General features: G+C 42.5%; 1 protein-coding gene across 1 annotated transcript; it reads right to left on the bottom strand.

Moving 5' to 3' along the window:
• Positions 1-251: 251 nt before the first annotated feature.
• Positions 252-12,042, bottom strand: meis3 (myeloid ecotropic viral integration site 3). Its single transcript, XM_040131805.1, has 13 exons — positions 11,963-12,042; positions 11,465-11,566; positions 7,121-7,260; positions 6,600-6,774; positions 6,458-6,508; positions 6,307-6,357; positions 5,577-5,726; positions 5,264-5,372; positions 4,635-4,780; positions 3,903-3,979; positions 2,858-2,916; positions 2,679-2,765; positions 252-451 (listed from the first exon to the last, which is right to left on the bottom strand). Exons 2-13 carry the CDS (start codon positions 11,474-11,476, stop codon positions 252-254), a joined length of 1,257 nt encoding a protein of 418 aa, XP_039987739.1. The 5' UTR covers positions 11,477-11,566; positions 11,963-12,042.
• Between the last annotated feature and the right edge of the window lie 645 nt (positions 12,043-12,687).

Below are 12,687 nucleotides of genomic sequence, written 5' to 3'. Positions count from 1 at the left end.
GTGTGTGTGTGTGTTAGCGAGTGGAACAGCTACATTGAGGTCAGTGTCTTTCAGTGGGGGAATGTAAACTTTCGGAGCAATGTGTCTTTTTTCCTTAAATAGTGTACTGTGTGCGTCATTACACAAACACAGCTACACACACACACACACACACACACACACACATCTCACTGCACACACTCACACACACATTCATACAGTAAATTTCCTTCACACACATACCCCGACTCCCCTCCCTCCCCCCTCTACAACTAGTGTGCGTGTATGTCCAGTCCCTGGGCGAGGAGGGGCTCTGCGGGATGTGTGTGTGGTGGTGGATGGAGCAGCATGGCGGGGTGGGGGTGAGGGCCTGGGTACGGGTGGAGGGAAGGTCCCGGGTGGGGAGGGTAGCCTGGCTGGGACAGGAGAGCGCTGGGGTAGTCGCCCTGCAGAGAAGACATCCCCTGGAGACCTGGTGGGGCAGAAACAGAGGAACAGGGTTTTTCTTAATGTAAATAAAGTGGAATCATTTTTTAGGATCTGGCTCTGCTAATATGGAGAAATGCTGAGCAGATACGTTTTTTAATAATCTGTCTTTGGCAAAAGAAGCCATCCTTATCGACGGTATCTTAGGTCAAGTGTGTAAATAAGAGTGGAGTGCATTTCTCTTTCTTAAATCACCAATTTAAGAAAGAAAATTTGCAGATTGTCCGTTCTTTTTTGCACTGGAAAATACTGGAAACAGAGTTAACGCCTGAATCAGTTCAATATTTATATATTTTTTAACTTAGAGGTGAAAAATCTTGTTCTGTCTTTCTGTATAGTATAAACCTGTTTTCCTGTTCTTTACTTTGAAACCCCTTAACATAGTGTACAAGTTTCCCCTTTTATTTCCCCATAGCTTAAACTTTGTTAAAATCATCTTATTGTACTCAGTATGTTCCAGGTCGTAATTGAAGGTATATAATGTTGACACTGAGAGAAATTTTAATATATTTAATATAATTTATATATAATAAACATTTGATAAATGGTTTATAACACACTAATAATGTAGTTGTATGCAGTTGTAAGTGTTTGTTCATGTTTTTATCAACAACTGTAATGTCTCCAACGATACCTATTAGTGGGCGCGGCTGTATACACAAATAATGAATGACAATATAGTAAAATACAGTTTAATAAATAAATTAAATTTAAAAAATATGTCTTCATAATAGAAGCTAAAATTGCTGATAATTACTGTACATTAATAAGCACTTAAACATGTACTTATAGCTGTGCACAACTAAATTAAAGCGTGTTTTAAACCATTTATTAAATGTTTGTATACTACTTATGCAGTAGATGCGAAGTAGTGGGGACTTTTAAAGTGCTACCTCAAATGCACATATTGTAGATGTCTTATATTTAATTTTACACACAGTTTCCTCAAATTCGGCCTGACATACTTGGTATTTTTGAAAACTTTTTTGGGTTTGACTAATGTCTGGTTGCACGGGATAAATTTGTAATGACTGACACCCCAGTCGGCCGCAGCTTGTTAAGAAAGGTTTTAACAGCATCAGGAGACATTAACATTTATAGATTTTGTTATTTTCTAGTGTTATTAAAATACATAACCATTTGAGAGGTTCCAGTCTTTTTGTCTGATTTTTGCTGGTGGCCGATCCATTTTATTCACGTTTGAATCACAAATTTTTTTCTTATTTCCTTCGTTGTTCCCTAATTGTACCTTGTTCAGTCTACACACACAATGCTGCCTTCTCCAGCATCAGAAACTCAACATGGTGATGAATTAATCATTGAAATTATTTTCAAATTAGACCAAACAAAGACATTGGAGTTGTGGATGAATTTATACAAGTGTATACAGAAACCACCTCTAACACATTGCTAAATAGTGGGTTAGTCACTCTTAACTTACGCTTGTGACTATTTATGTTCAAAGTATTTAATGAAAAAGCACAGTGAGGAATAAACAGAGAGTATAAATATTATAACTTGTTTTTTTATTTAAGATTTCTCAGTTCGACTCTATCTCTTCAAGGCCATACGCATTTTTTTCAAGGTGGTCAGCAGTGACTGTTTTTGTCAACTATTTTTGACTATAACTTTAGTGTGGACTTTAAAAGGCTGGCAATGGTCTATATTTTTCTTACTGTCAACAAATCCTATGAAAAGACCAAATCTAACTGTAATAGTCCACTTCTAAATAATTTTTGACTTCACCAGCCCATTTGTGGTGCTCAGCTCCAAGCCCATTTATTCCTACTGAGGAGGTAAAATATAAACACTTTTTATATTTTACACATAAACATTTTCAGCTGTGGATTAATACCTATTTGGTGCTTTAGTGAGTATTTGTGGCAGCAGGACAGTACATGTGGGATTGATTCCAGATAAACTACAATATGTTTGTGGTAATGAAGGAACATTTCACCCAGTGTGTTTTTAGTAGTATTTAGACAACAATTGTGCTCAATGGTACAGATAAATAATCTCTATCAGGCTTTGACTACAAGGACAATACTGATTAGTAGATTAATTTCAGTGTTGGTTTCTGTCTTTTCATTTGGATTTGCTGTTAGTTAGAAAAATATGGACTATCACGAGAGCCATCCTTTAAGTAGAGGAGGTATATTTTGCACTTTTTGTGTCAGTGTGTGCGTGCAATATTTCTCCACAGGCTACCGTACCTGCTGTTCGAAGACCGAGGTGGGCCTGTCCGTCAAGCCCGTAGCCCCCAAGAGCTGCTCCCTCTGGGCTGTAGGGGCCACCCTGACCTGTGAGACAACACACACTATCAGACACAAATATCCATCAGACGCACACCCAGTACATACACCGAGCAGCTGACTGACTTATAAAGACTGACCTGAGCGATTTGACTGGTCAATCATCGGCTGAACTATTCTCCTCCTGGCGTTGATGAACCTTTTCAGGGGGAGAGCGACATTAAGAAAGAGTGTGTTCAGAGAGAGAGAGGGAGAGAGATGGAGAGAGAGAGAAGGACGAGACCACCCGTTAATGGAGAAAAAGGCTGACCGGCAGACTACTAACCTTTTCCCTTTTACAACCACTTAACCCTTTCAGAGGGCAGAGTAAATCAACGTTAGGGCAGAGCAGGTATTGATCGCCTCTGTGATAATCGATTGATCTGCACTGATTGGGTCAGTGTGTGTGTGTGTGTGTGTGTGTGTGTGTGTGTGTGTGTGTGCGTGTGCTGCAGCAGGGGTACAAATAAAAACATGCAAGTCATCAGATTACAAAATATACTGTTTAGCATGTAATACACACTCCATATTTTTAAGTTAGAGTCTTCGTATGAGTTTGTGTTTCTGTAACTGAGGTACAGAGAATTGAAAGAACAAATTGATCAGCAGCATGGAAATGCTCTGTGTATGGGTGTTATAGACTCATATATGCATATGCTTTGCCCGTGCAGATATATGTCTGAGCCATGAATAGGGAATTTGGGAGCTGTAAATCATCTGATTATTGGATATTGATTTGCTATTCTGTTTTATGAACACGGAGTAACTGGATTTTACTACTCTGCAGCTTCAGGAAAAATGCTTAGTAGGACATTTCTTCCTCTGTTACAAGCTTCTCTCTAATAAAGTAGATTATAGTCTTCTATAGAGGTCTTGTAAAATGCTACCTTTCATTTAATTAACATTTATTCACAAAAAATGTCCACAATAAAGAGTTACTAAGCAAAAAAAATGTGACTTCAGTGAGTTGTAAAATATAGATACTGTTCATTTCTGCATCAGACTAGCACGCCAATATGTTATTGACATGGCGAAGGCTGTGTTGTCAAATTGAAAGTTGACGCTTTTCATTTAAACAAGTCAGTTTAACTCATTATTGATAAGCCGTAGGGCTGGAATTAGTGTATTGATTTAGTGTGCACTGACCAGTTGTTGACCTGTAAGATGGTCAGTCCCGTGTCCTGCGACAGCTGCTTCTTCTGCTCCTCAGATGGGTATGGGTGCTGGGAAAGGACACACAGAGCCAGGGTTAAAGAAATCGAAACACAAGCCAGACTTTGGGGTGTGATGTCTGTGGCCTTCCTGCAGACACCTTACTAAATGCATGTGGATCAACAGGAGAATCATCTTGAGGCTACCTGAGGCTGAAATCTAGAATAAAATATACTGACTTACTTCCATCACAATTCACATCTACGCTCACATTTTCGACCTCAGCAACCCCTCGCCCTCTCTCCATATTTCTCTCTCACACACACACACATACTGTGATAATTGGAATAAAGCAACATTTGACCTGCCTCATTTAATAGCTCATTACCAATCTAACCACCTCACCAACAATTACTCACTCCATTTCTATCACTTCAACAATTATTCAATAGCAAGCATGTTCACATAATCTCCCAATTTTTCATCTAATTTAACTGGCCTGCATTATGCACTGGCTTCACCTCTCTTTGTCTATTTTTGTCCGTGACGTTTTGGCTCTCACTAAATCCTCTCTTTCTGTAATTATTCTCTCATCCAGAGCTATACACAAGCTTTCTTTGTTTTGTTACGGCCCTGCAGGATGGTTTCAATTACTGTCCAAAATTCAGTATTTTCAGGGGTAGTGATTAACTCTGGTGTGATAAGAACACGGAGAAGCTCTCTTACCGACAGGTGCTGGAAAAGCCACGCTCTCATGATGTTTGTGGCCACTTTGGGGAAGATCCCTCTCTTCTTGTTGTTCCTCCTGTCTCTGTCAGACTCATCCTCCTCTCCTGTACTGGGGGAGGCCACTCCTCCATCGAGACCATCGCCTGTAGGGAGACCATGGAAACACTGTAGCTTAGGGACTGTGTATGTGTACATACATCTATTAGGGTCCGACTGATAAAAGCTCACAGTGATTTTTTTGCTTATATTTTGTATCAGTATTCATACATTCAATTCATTACATTTGACCATTTTAAAGACAAAAAGAAATCCAATTTCTACATTCCCAAACCAATTCACAATTAAGATCAACTACTGTAATAATGATCAATTCTGCAACAAATACCGAACCAACCGTACAGTGTTCATCATATCAAAGTAGGGCTCCAACTAGCAGTTATTTTCATTACTATCATTTCTACCATTTAGAGTGTTATAGCATAAGCTGTGTGTATAATAGGCTGTGTGTGAATGTTGTTGCAGATGTGGCAGTTGTGTATATGAACACTGTTGTTCCTCTGCATATGCATCTGTGCTGTGCAGTGTGTTCTCTCACACACAGTATTTCTCAGCTGGTGTGTATGTACCTGTGTCGCTACAGTTGTCTGCTGTGCTGAGTGAAAGCAGGCCACAGGTGCCTGGTGTTCCCAGAGGAGTAGAGGCACATTCATCTGGCTCCCGAAGCCACGATGCATTCTGCAGGGAAAGAGAGAGAGAGAGAGAGATGAGGTCGGAGGTGGAGTAAATGGGAAGTTGGGGAATTCCCAGCAGGTAGAGAGGAGGGAGAACAACAAGTCATGAAACACATGTGCATTATTCAGACATCCAGCGGATGCAGCTGGACAGGTGAATGGTGGAGTTTCTCCCACAGTGCGTGCTGTTTGACATTCAGTGTCTCACCTGCTCCGACAGACTGGTGCAGGATCCAGCGAAGTCCTCCATGTCGGACTTGGAGCCGCCCTCCCGCTCATCCAGGACGAGGTCTGTGGGCATTTTGCCCTTCAGACAGGTGATGTAGCGAAGGCAGAAGTTATCACACAGGTCATGCACCTTAAGAGAGATTTACTTTCATCAGTGCAAACTTTTAACACCACTTTCTAATCAGTACCTAAATAGGTCATAACAGTGCAGTGAGCATAAAAGGAGGGGTTCACATTTTTTCAAGTCTGTCTTGAAACAATATTCAAATGTTCATATGTATACAAAAACAGTTTTGCTTGCAGTAACCATTCATCCTGTTCATGTCGGCCGTCAAGAGAAAATTTGTGACACTATCCTTAAATGTCTTTCACTGCTTGACAGGATTTCCTTTGCTAGGTTTCCAAATTAAAATGCAAGGATTCCCTTCAACCTTCTCAACACAAGTGGTTTGGAAAACCTAAGAGAAATGTGTAGTTATAATCAGTTGATTAGTCATCTTTGTTAAGGTGCAGAAAGACTGTTGTTTATTCATTTTATGTATTTTATGAGTATTTGATTATAGTGATGTTTAGCAATTGGTACGTAAGTCCTGGATGTCAGACTTTCCCATGAGCACATGAACACACAGTGCCCATTCTAAAAAAGTCCATGAAAATATAAGAATGACCAAAAAAATGTTAAAATAAAAACATGTTGCGCTTCCACCAACCTTCTCTAACTCCAGTAAATGAAAGCGAAGAACCTGTATGGCCTGGATCATCTATGTAGAGGAGAAAGCAGAATAATTATGGATATGTTATCCACAATGCATGTGTGAAAATGTGTTTCATATTTTAGCGTGATGTCAGTGTGCATCATACCAAGTTGTCCAGCTCAGGATTGGACGAAAATATGGGTTTCTCTGAACGAATCTGCGACACAAATTCAATTCATTATTACAAATCTGAAAACAGGCTTTCATCGATATCTGTTCTGTGATTGGCTCTCACAGCTGTCACTCACCTGCTTGGCAAACGCAGCGATGTCATCGTTGAAGGATTCGGAGGAGCAGACGTCGCTGTGATTGGCCATGCCGGGGAGGTGGGAGGTGGCTGAGATGGAGGCAGACTCTCGGGGGGAGCAGGTGGCCAGCTCGCACTTCTCAAACACTAGGGCCAGCAGTGGAAACAGTGGGTGACTGCACACACACACACACACACACACACACACACACACACACACACACACACACATAGACAGTTAACATACTATACTGTACATAAACACAGTAACAGTTGACACAGTGTACACATGATACATTTAGAGATGGTGTTAAAAGAAACTTGATACTACAGTATTTATGAAACACACAGTCATAAACACTTCACATGTATTTTCATATTCAGTACACAAATATATACTGTACGTTAATCTGCTGAAAGTGTATGTGTAGTTGAAACTGTTTTTTAGCCACTGTCAGGCTACATAAATCACTGCTTCCACCACATCTAGGGCTTCAAACACACACTCACACGCATGCTTACCCATAGATCTGGTCTTTGTGGTGTTTGAGGGAGTCGGGGATGGTGGGTCCGTACTGTGGGGGAGGAAGCGGCCTGACATCATCCCCGTACCCCCCCACCGACATGCCCTCCGACCCTGAGTAGTGCACCAGCTCTTCATACTGAAACACAATTAGATGGAAAGACAGAAAACATGAGACCCATTCGACATCTGTGCCTGTCTGACATCAAATCTTATTGTGATTTTATTATGTGGCTGAGCTGTCATGGGGCTTCAGTGGCACGGCTTACTGGACTAACACTCATTTAGGAGATCTGATCTGGTTTTACATCTGGAGCAGTGTTTGAGTCTTTCATTTGCTTGTTTTGTCCGACTAACAGTCCAAGACCCAGAGGTATTCAGTTTACTATCGTAAAAGACTGAGAAAACCAGCAAATATTCACCAAAAGAAAGCTGGCACCAGTGTGTTTTTGGCATTTTTACTTCAAAAACTACTTCATTATCAAAATTGATTGAAGATTAATTTTCTGTTGATCCACTAATTGATAACTCGACTGATCGTGTCAGCTTTTATGTGTACATGCATATGTATTTGTAGATTTCAGTGACAGTAGAGTTGTAGTGGGAAGACAGTAATCAATCACTGCAAGCTAAACAAACGCCAATATCAACACAAACAAAAACTAAACATCAAATGGTTAGAGTATACCACTCCCCAAGTTGTGCATGTGCGTGTGTGTGCGTGCGTGCATGCATTGATCATGGACCATTACTGCAGTTCTGTGCACTGGACAATCCACTCGCGCGTGTGCAGATCCCAGTTTCTTCGTGAGAGAACCTAGGTGATTTCTACATTTTCGCTTCAGCTGAAGTATTACATGCTGCTGAAAATTATTCTACCACTCTCAGGATTATGAAATCCTGATGAAATCCTTCCTAAGGCGCTTGGATAACTTCGAAAATGCGCAGCAGTCAAGATGAAAAAGCAGCTTTTCGTGGTTCTTGAAAAGTCTAGTGTCTGGTGCTTAAAAGAAGAGGAGATGAGGGGAGAGATGAGATCCTTGGAGAAAGACAGTGAGCCTGTAGCTGCTAATGTTGTCTCCTCCCTCCTAAACTCAGACTAGACAGGAGCCGTGCTGAGACGTCCCTCACATCCCGCTGTGACAGCCTCACTGGGGCCCGCTCACACACACTCACACACAGGATGGATCAGACACGCATATGGTACGCTCAACGACACAGTCACAAACATGCACAGATACGTAAAGAGAAAAACATACACACAGCAACACTTACACACAAAGCATCATGAATATGCATGTCTGACTCCCTTGTTTACCCCTCTCTCTCTCTCTCTCTCTCTCTCTCTCTCTCTGTGTGTGTTAAGGAGCTTAATTTGTGCTTCGCTGCAGCTTCTGGCTCTGAGGCGACGCTGCTCAGGTCAGCAGATCTGCTTCTGTTTCTCTTTCTGCTGGATTAAAAGGGACTCATGCCGCAGTCCCAAAGGGCCACCGGGATCACAGACTGCACCTGCTAGGTGGCTTGGCCTGGACACCTTTCACTTCTGTGTTATTTTAACCAAGCCATAAAAGTTATGACCTGCTGAGCCTAGTTTTTCTCCGTGGACACTATTCCCCTGGCAGGCAACCACAGGAGGTTGTATGTATTCGAATGCAAATGTATTTATTTGCATTTGTTCTTTCAGATTTGCAATCATGACAACATTACAACCATATTCCTCTTTATTAGTTACACTTGTTTTCATCATCAGTACTCCAAATGACAAACAGACACTAAGATTTGTATCCAAAATTGTCCAATTAGAGATGATGTTGTTGTTGTTTACGGAGTGCATTCATATCTAAATTCTAAGTGGTGAGACAGCAACAGTGAAACCCAACAGAAAAGCAATTATTCTTACATATTCTCTCTATCTTGACCTCTTGGAATTAAATAAAAGAAAAATTGAATTGCCCTCCTCTGCAGGACCCCTGGAGGTCTCTGGACCCCACTTTAGGAACCACTGTCCTAAATGGCTTATCAAATTATTGTGTGTCAGAGTCCCATATGGCCACCAGGATCACAGAAAGCACCTGCTCTGAGGCCCTGGCCCGGGACACCTTCGAGTTTTTATGGGGGCTGGCTATTAACACAATCACCGCTATCGGATTGCGCGTCTCTCTTTACGCACGGCCCCTATCGGGTTTCTGCGCACGAAGCGGATCAAAGCGCACAAGTGGAGATGACAAATTCCGCCAATTTTCCCTTTTTCAAAAGTCACGGAGGTGGTCGGCGCGCCTCAGATGGTGGGACAACATCTTCATAACAACTTTTAATTGTGTTATTATTTCCACCGGCGCAGAAAAGTTACCACAGGCCCAACGGGCCTGTTGAGTTCACTTGTGCTGGGAAGACAAACCCACACAAAAACACACCCTGAGCTGTAGGAATAACATGGTTTAGCTTTGTAGAACTGGATTTACATCGGCTCAAACATTTTTTTTAAAATAAATAAATAAATAGTAAATCACGAAGACGAAATTAGGTCCACGGCTTCGTGTCATATTTCAGACACTCTAAAAAGACTAACTCAATTATTAAACTTCCGTTACTATTAATTAAGAATGGCGGGTCTTTTTTTTAAACTTTGTAAACACCTAAATTAAAGTACAAGTATAATTGTTATTACCTAAGAAAATGCTGCCCCTTTTTTCTACCTTAAAAGAGTTGTGCAGAAAACTAGCAAACCAATTCAAATTCATTCGTTTTCTCAGCGCGTCAGTTCGGTTAAAACGTTGAATTTGCTTGAGGATTATTTTACATCAAGAAGTTGTTCAAATGCCCAACGTACAGTCTGCAATTAATAAATAAGACATTCACGTTATTTATTTGTATAATATTATACACACGGTATTCAACAGGTTATTGTGGATTTGTTAAAGTTGCCTAAAGCTACAGGCGGGTTTTGAAGAAGAATCCCACCAGTATTTTAAGCAGGCAAAAACTAAGAAACCAAAGAAAACTGGACCTGTTGCAGAATTGAGACGGCGCTCTGCCCATTCTGTGCCGCAACGCAACTCAAACTTTTTTTAAACTCGTAAAATCCGGGTCCATGTGTGTTTTCCACAAACACGCATTAGAACCACCAATCTCCATTTGATTTTCTTCAAATTTTTCACTCAGGACCAGGCTTTTGTGTCTCATACAGTCATTGCTATACAAAGTCGAATATAAAAATATAATTTGAATGGGACAGTGAAATATAACATCCATTCTTTTCTTTTAAGATAATCCCTTTACACATATAAAAGACCAATGCATACACAGTATATCCAGAAAGTCAATTCATATTATAATTTCTGCTATTTGATTTTAATATCTTCATTTAAATTCTGTGTTTAAGCTGCTATTGGTGGAGCTGGTTCTGTGTGTGTGTGTGTGTGTGTGTTTTCTGTACAGTAGGCTATGCGTGTGTATGGACCTTTCCCCTGTCTCTCAGCCCTCTCCTCCTGCTCTGTTTTCCTCCAGCAGTGATTTTCTGTCTACACATTGTACAACTCTAATTGCTCTCTTCCACTCAGGTCTCAGTCGGCCCTGCTGCCCGCCAGCCTCTGCCTGTCTCTCCTCCTCCTCCTCCACCACCACCACCACCACCGCCGTGCCTCTGAATCACTGTAGCAAAAAAACTGACCTACTTACCGAGTTGAAGAGCTGCATCTCCTCTCCTCTGCCTCCTAATGACCTACACTAACCCTCGTGTGCCATTATAACGCCTGACTGACATTACACAACAATAAATCCATATTATTTTAAGGAGAAGATGAAATATTAGACCCAAATCGACAGTTTCTCGTGGCGTGTTTTGAGAGATGCTGACATCTACATTGCATGTTATACACAGCCCCCATTGAACTGCATTTCACCATGTGAATTAAGAATTATGACTGGTTAAGGGGGTGGGTTTAAAAGTTGTTTCTCACTGTTTCTTTGCAGCATCATAAAGGCGCTTATAAAATAAACATTGGGTGGTATGTGAAGAACATTTCAGAATAGTTTTTATCTTAGTTTAAAAAGGGGGTTTCTGGGTGGCCGTGATGCTTCCTGCTGGCACCCTTCTCTATTGTTTTTCCATGAACACTCAGCCCACCCCTGCACAGTCCACTGGTCTGTTTCCACTGGGCCTTCTTTTTTGTGTGGGGCTGCTAAACCCGACCAGATACTGGGCAGTGCAAAGAGGATTCCCAACCGTATGCTCCCATTAGATGGCTTCCTAATGACCTCATCTCGTTAGGAATACAAAATATGTTATCTCAAGCAGGCTCTGGTCCGACTCCACTCTCATAAAAACCACACAGCAGACCTACCCTCTTCTCCATGCGACTCGACAGCCAGTCCTACACCGGGGATGATGATGCGCTGTTCGGCTAGTCCAGCGAGGTTTGCTCCCTTCCTCTGCCCCTGGGGTCCTGCAAATAAAAGTGCATGTGTATTTTTTCAATGTGCATTAGCAGTTGTGTTGTAAACATGATTAACATCCAGCACAAAGAACCTCTAAGGTTTCAACAAAAACATAAGGCTGTGGAGAGAAAACACTCAAGACCTGTTCCGTGTGTGTGTGTGTGTGTGTGTGTTTACTCCGAGCCCATCGCGTTTTATATTACAACATATATCTGGACTGGAGGTTTTATAGACGTCTGATAACCTGATACTCTGCTGCCTATGTCAGCTTAATAGTTTGTAATACGCTGAGAGGCAATGCGCGCTCCAATAAAGCTCGCAGCTGATTAAATGCTATTGTAAACGCTATTTCCTGGTGATGTTGAGTGATACGCGGCTCCAGTAAATGGTGTAAAATGTCCCACCGAGACGTAAATATCCGCCGTATCCAGTCTCGCCCGGGTTGGGTCCGGCGTAGTCCAGAGAACCCTGGAGAAAGGGGGCAGCGGCTTCCTGCAGCGCCTCGCCTCCGTCGGGTGCCCCTCTCGCTCCGGCTCGCAGAGCCTCGGGATGCTCGGTGCCGCGGAGGACTGAGAGAAAGCGTTCCCCTCCTTTTTGGCTCCTTGTGCTCGCTGTCCGCGCAGCGCACGGCGACAGGCTGGAAAATGTCACGGCTGGGATTGAGCGATGGTGTTTTCAGACTCGAGAGGAGCGAAGAAGAAGGAGGAGGAGGAGGAGGAGGAGGAGCGGTGATGGTGGTGGTGGTGGCGGTGTGCGGGGAGGTTTCGGGGGGTCAAAACGCGACGGGGTCTCTTGGCCCCCCTCCCTCCCTCTTTCCCTCCATCTCTCCTCCTCCTCTTCCTCCTTTACTCCTCCTCCTCCTTATCGCAAACACAAACGCCGAAGGAGAAGAAGAAGAAGACCCCCCCCCTCGGTCGTTTTTATCTCGGCTCTCCTCCGAGCTGATATCGCTCCTCCGTCATCCACCCATCCTTCCATCCTTCCTCCTCATCCTCGCTGCAGCTGCGCTATTATCATCTCGGGATAGCTCGAAAGGAGAACCGTGACGACTCTCTCACCGTCGTGGGACGGTGCCTGTCCGGCATGAATCTGGAATAAACTCCGGACAATCAAATTAAAGGTGTAAGGA

The sequence above is a fragment of the Xiphias gladius genome, chromosome 7 (genome assembly GCF_016859285.1).
Source record: "Xiphias gladius isolate SHS-SW01 ecotype Sanya breed wild chromosome 7, ASM1685928v1, whole genome shotgun sequence".
Classification (NCBI taxonomy): domain Eukaryota; kingdom Metazoa; phylum Chordata; class Actinopteri; order Istiophoriformes; family Xiphiidae; genus Xiphias; species Xiphias gladius.
The sequence above is the reverse complement of the archived record's forward strand: the minus strand, read 5'-3'. Positions and strand labels throughout refer to the sequence as shown.

Bases quoted from the DNA above. Each gene is read 5' to 3' on its own strand.
- meis3 (XM_040131805.1), bottom strand. The intron at 5,727-6,306 runs GTTGGTGGAAGC...ATCTCTCTTAAG, and splicing joins ATTTACTGGAGTTAGAGAAG to GTGCATGACCTGTGTGATAA. The intron at 4,781-5,263 runs GTACATACACAC...GTCTCCCTACAG, and splicing joins AGACAACTGTAGCGACACAG to GCGATGGTCTCGATGGAGGA.